This window comes from Etheostoma cragini, chromosome 23 (assembly GCF_013103735.1).
Source record: "Etheostoma cragini isolate CJK2018 chromosome 23, CSU_Ecrag_1.0, whole genome shotgun sequence".
Classification (NCBI taxonomy): domain Eukaryota; kingdom Metazoa; phylum Chordata; class Actinopteri; order Perciformes; family Percidae; genus Etheostoma; species Etheostoma cragini.
In genome coordinates this window covers 496,768-498,414 of record NC_048429.1, presented here as the reverse complement: position 1 = coordinate 498,414, position 1,647 = coordinate 496,768, and the positions used below count along the sequence as shown (strand labels likewise).

Genomic DNA, 1,647 nt, shown 5'->3' with positions numbered 1-1,647 from the left:
CAAGGCCATGGGCATCATGAACTCGTTCGTGAGCGACATCTTCGAGCGCATCGCCGGCGAGGCCTCCCGCCTGGCTCACTACAACAAGCGGTCCACGATCACCTCCAGGGAGATCCAGACCGCCGTGAGGCTGCTGCTGCCCGGGGAGCTGGCCAAGCACGCCGTGTCCGAGGGCACCAAGGCCGTCACCAAGTACACCAGCTCAAAGTAGACCGGCACCAAGTAGACCGTCCCGCCGCCTTAGTCCCACCAAACCAACGGCTCTTTTAAGAGCCACACACTCCTCCTTTAAGAGCAAAGTTCCATAAATCATGCATCGCACTTACCAAGGTAAATAACCAGTAGATATCTGCTTCCAGCATCTCACAACAACTTCAATATATCCATGTAACGTGCACTATAGAGTGACATGAAGCTGTGGCTTATAATGCATGCCCTGCGTCAATAAACTGATTTTAACCATTTAAAGGCAAAAGTGCACTAATCAAGACTCAGCTGGAGACATTTACTTAAACATGTGGCTCACTTTCAAAATTGCAAATATAAAGTGCCTAATTAGCTTACATATGCAAATCTGAAACTAGGTATTTCGTTTAACCTTCAAAAAGGAAACCAGTTAAAAGTAAGTTATTTCACATACAGTAGGGTGTTTTAGGATTTAACCTACAGCGTACAAACATATTTACTGACTTTATAACCTTGACATTATGCTTCAAACACTGGAAATCAGTTGAGCTTTCGGCTGTGTGCAAATCTGATAATGTGACTTAAGGACAGAAGGGTTTATGTTTGACATATTAAATGTGTAATTGCGGAGGAAATAAAAAGAGGGATACAAATGCCATATTAATAAGAATTATATAATCAGAATCACTTTTCTTGTATGTTTCCATGTATGAGGACACATACAATCTATCTATATATACCCAATGTAGACAGGAGTAATACCTAATTATTCTTTACATTTCTTATGCTGCACTGTAACTTTTATTCATGTGTGTTATCTGTCTATTTTTTAACTGTCTATTCATGTGAATTGAATGTGTTTTGGTTTTTAATGCTAATGATTTTTAACTGTTTGTACCTGTGTTTTATCTGTTTAACTTATCTGTTTTGTGTAAAGCACTTTGAAATGCCCGGTTGCTAAAATGTGCTCTACAGATAAAGCTGCCTTGCCTAATAATAGTGAAAAACAACATTAAACACTATCAAATGAATGTGTTTTTTCTTTATGTAAGTAGGCTACCCCGAAGCTTTGGAAAAGTACTTAGTAGAGTAGATTAAAATAAGCAGTAAATTTGAATTTTGAAATGGACAGAATGGACATAAAAACATGAATAGTATGCCTTATGTAATGAGAAATTAAATGGAAGTTAAAATACATGTTAATAACAGCAAATATAAGGACAAGAAATAAATTAAGTGTGTGTATCTGATCTGTTACTACCCCCCAACACTTTAGGGATTTACAAACAACAGTTTAAAATGAGCGGGACGTTCGAATTTTCAAATTCCTTTTGACCAATGGTTGAGCTGCGGCAGCCCGCGACAACTTTGGACCAATCAGCGTCGCCGGCTCTGGCTATATAAGCAGAGACTGTCGCTCTGGAGTCACAGCTACATTTCGTTCGCAAAGTGAAGCAGAAT

General features: G+C 39.3%; 1 protein-coding gene across 1 annotated transcript; it reads left to right on the top strand.

The window, feature by feature from the left end:
• The first annotated feature begins 6 nt into the window (after positions 1-6).
• LOC117938505 (histone H2B 1/2-like) lies at positions 7-298 on the top strand. Its single transcript, XM_034863150.1, has one exon. The coding sequence runs from the start codon at positions 8-10 to the stop codon at positions 209-211; it is 204 nt and encodes a 67-aa protein (XP_034719041.1). The 5' UTR covers position 7; the 3' UTR covers positions 212-298.
• Positions 299-1,647: the final 1,349 nt, after the last annotated feature.

What these genes read in the sequence shown, in the direction of transcription:
- LOC117938505 (XM_034863150.1), top strand. Translation starts at nt 8, where the DNA reads ATGGGCATCATGAACTCGTTCGTGAGCGACATCTTCGAGCGCATCGCC.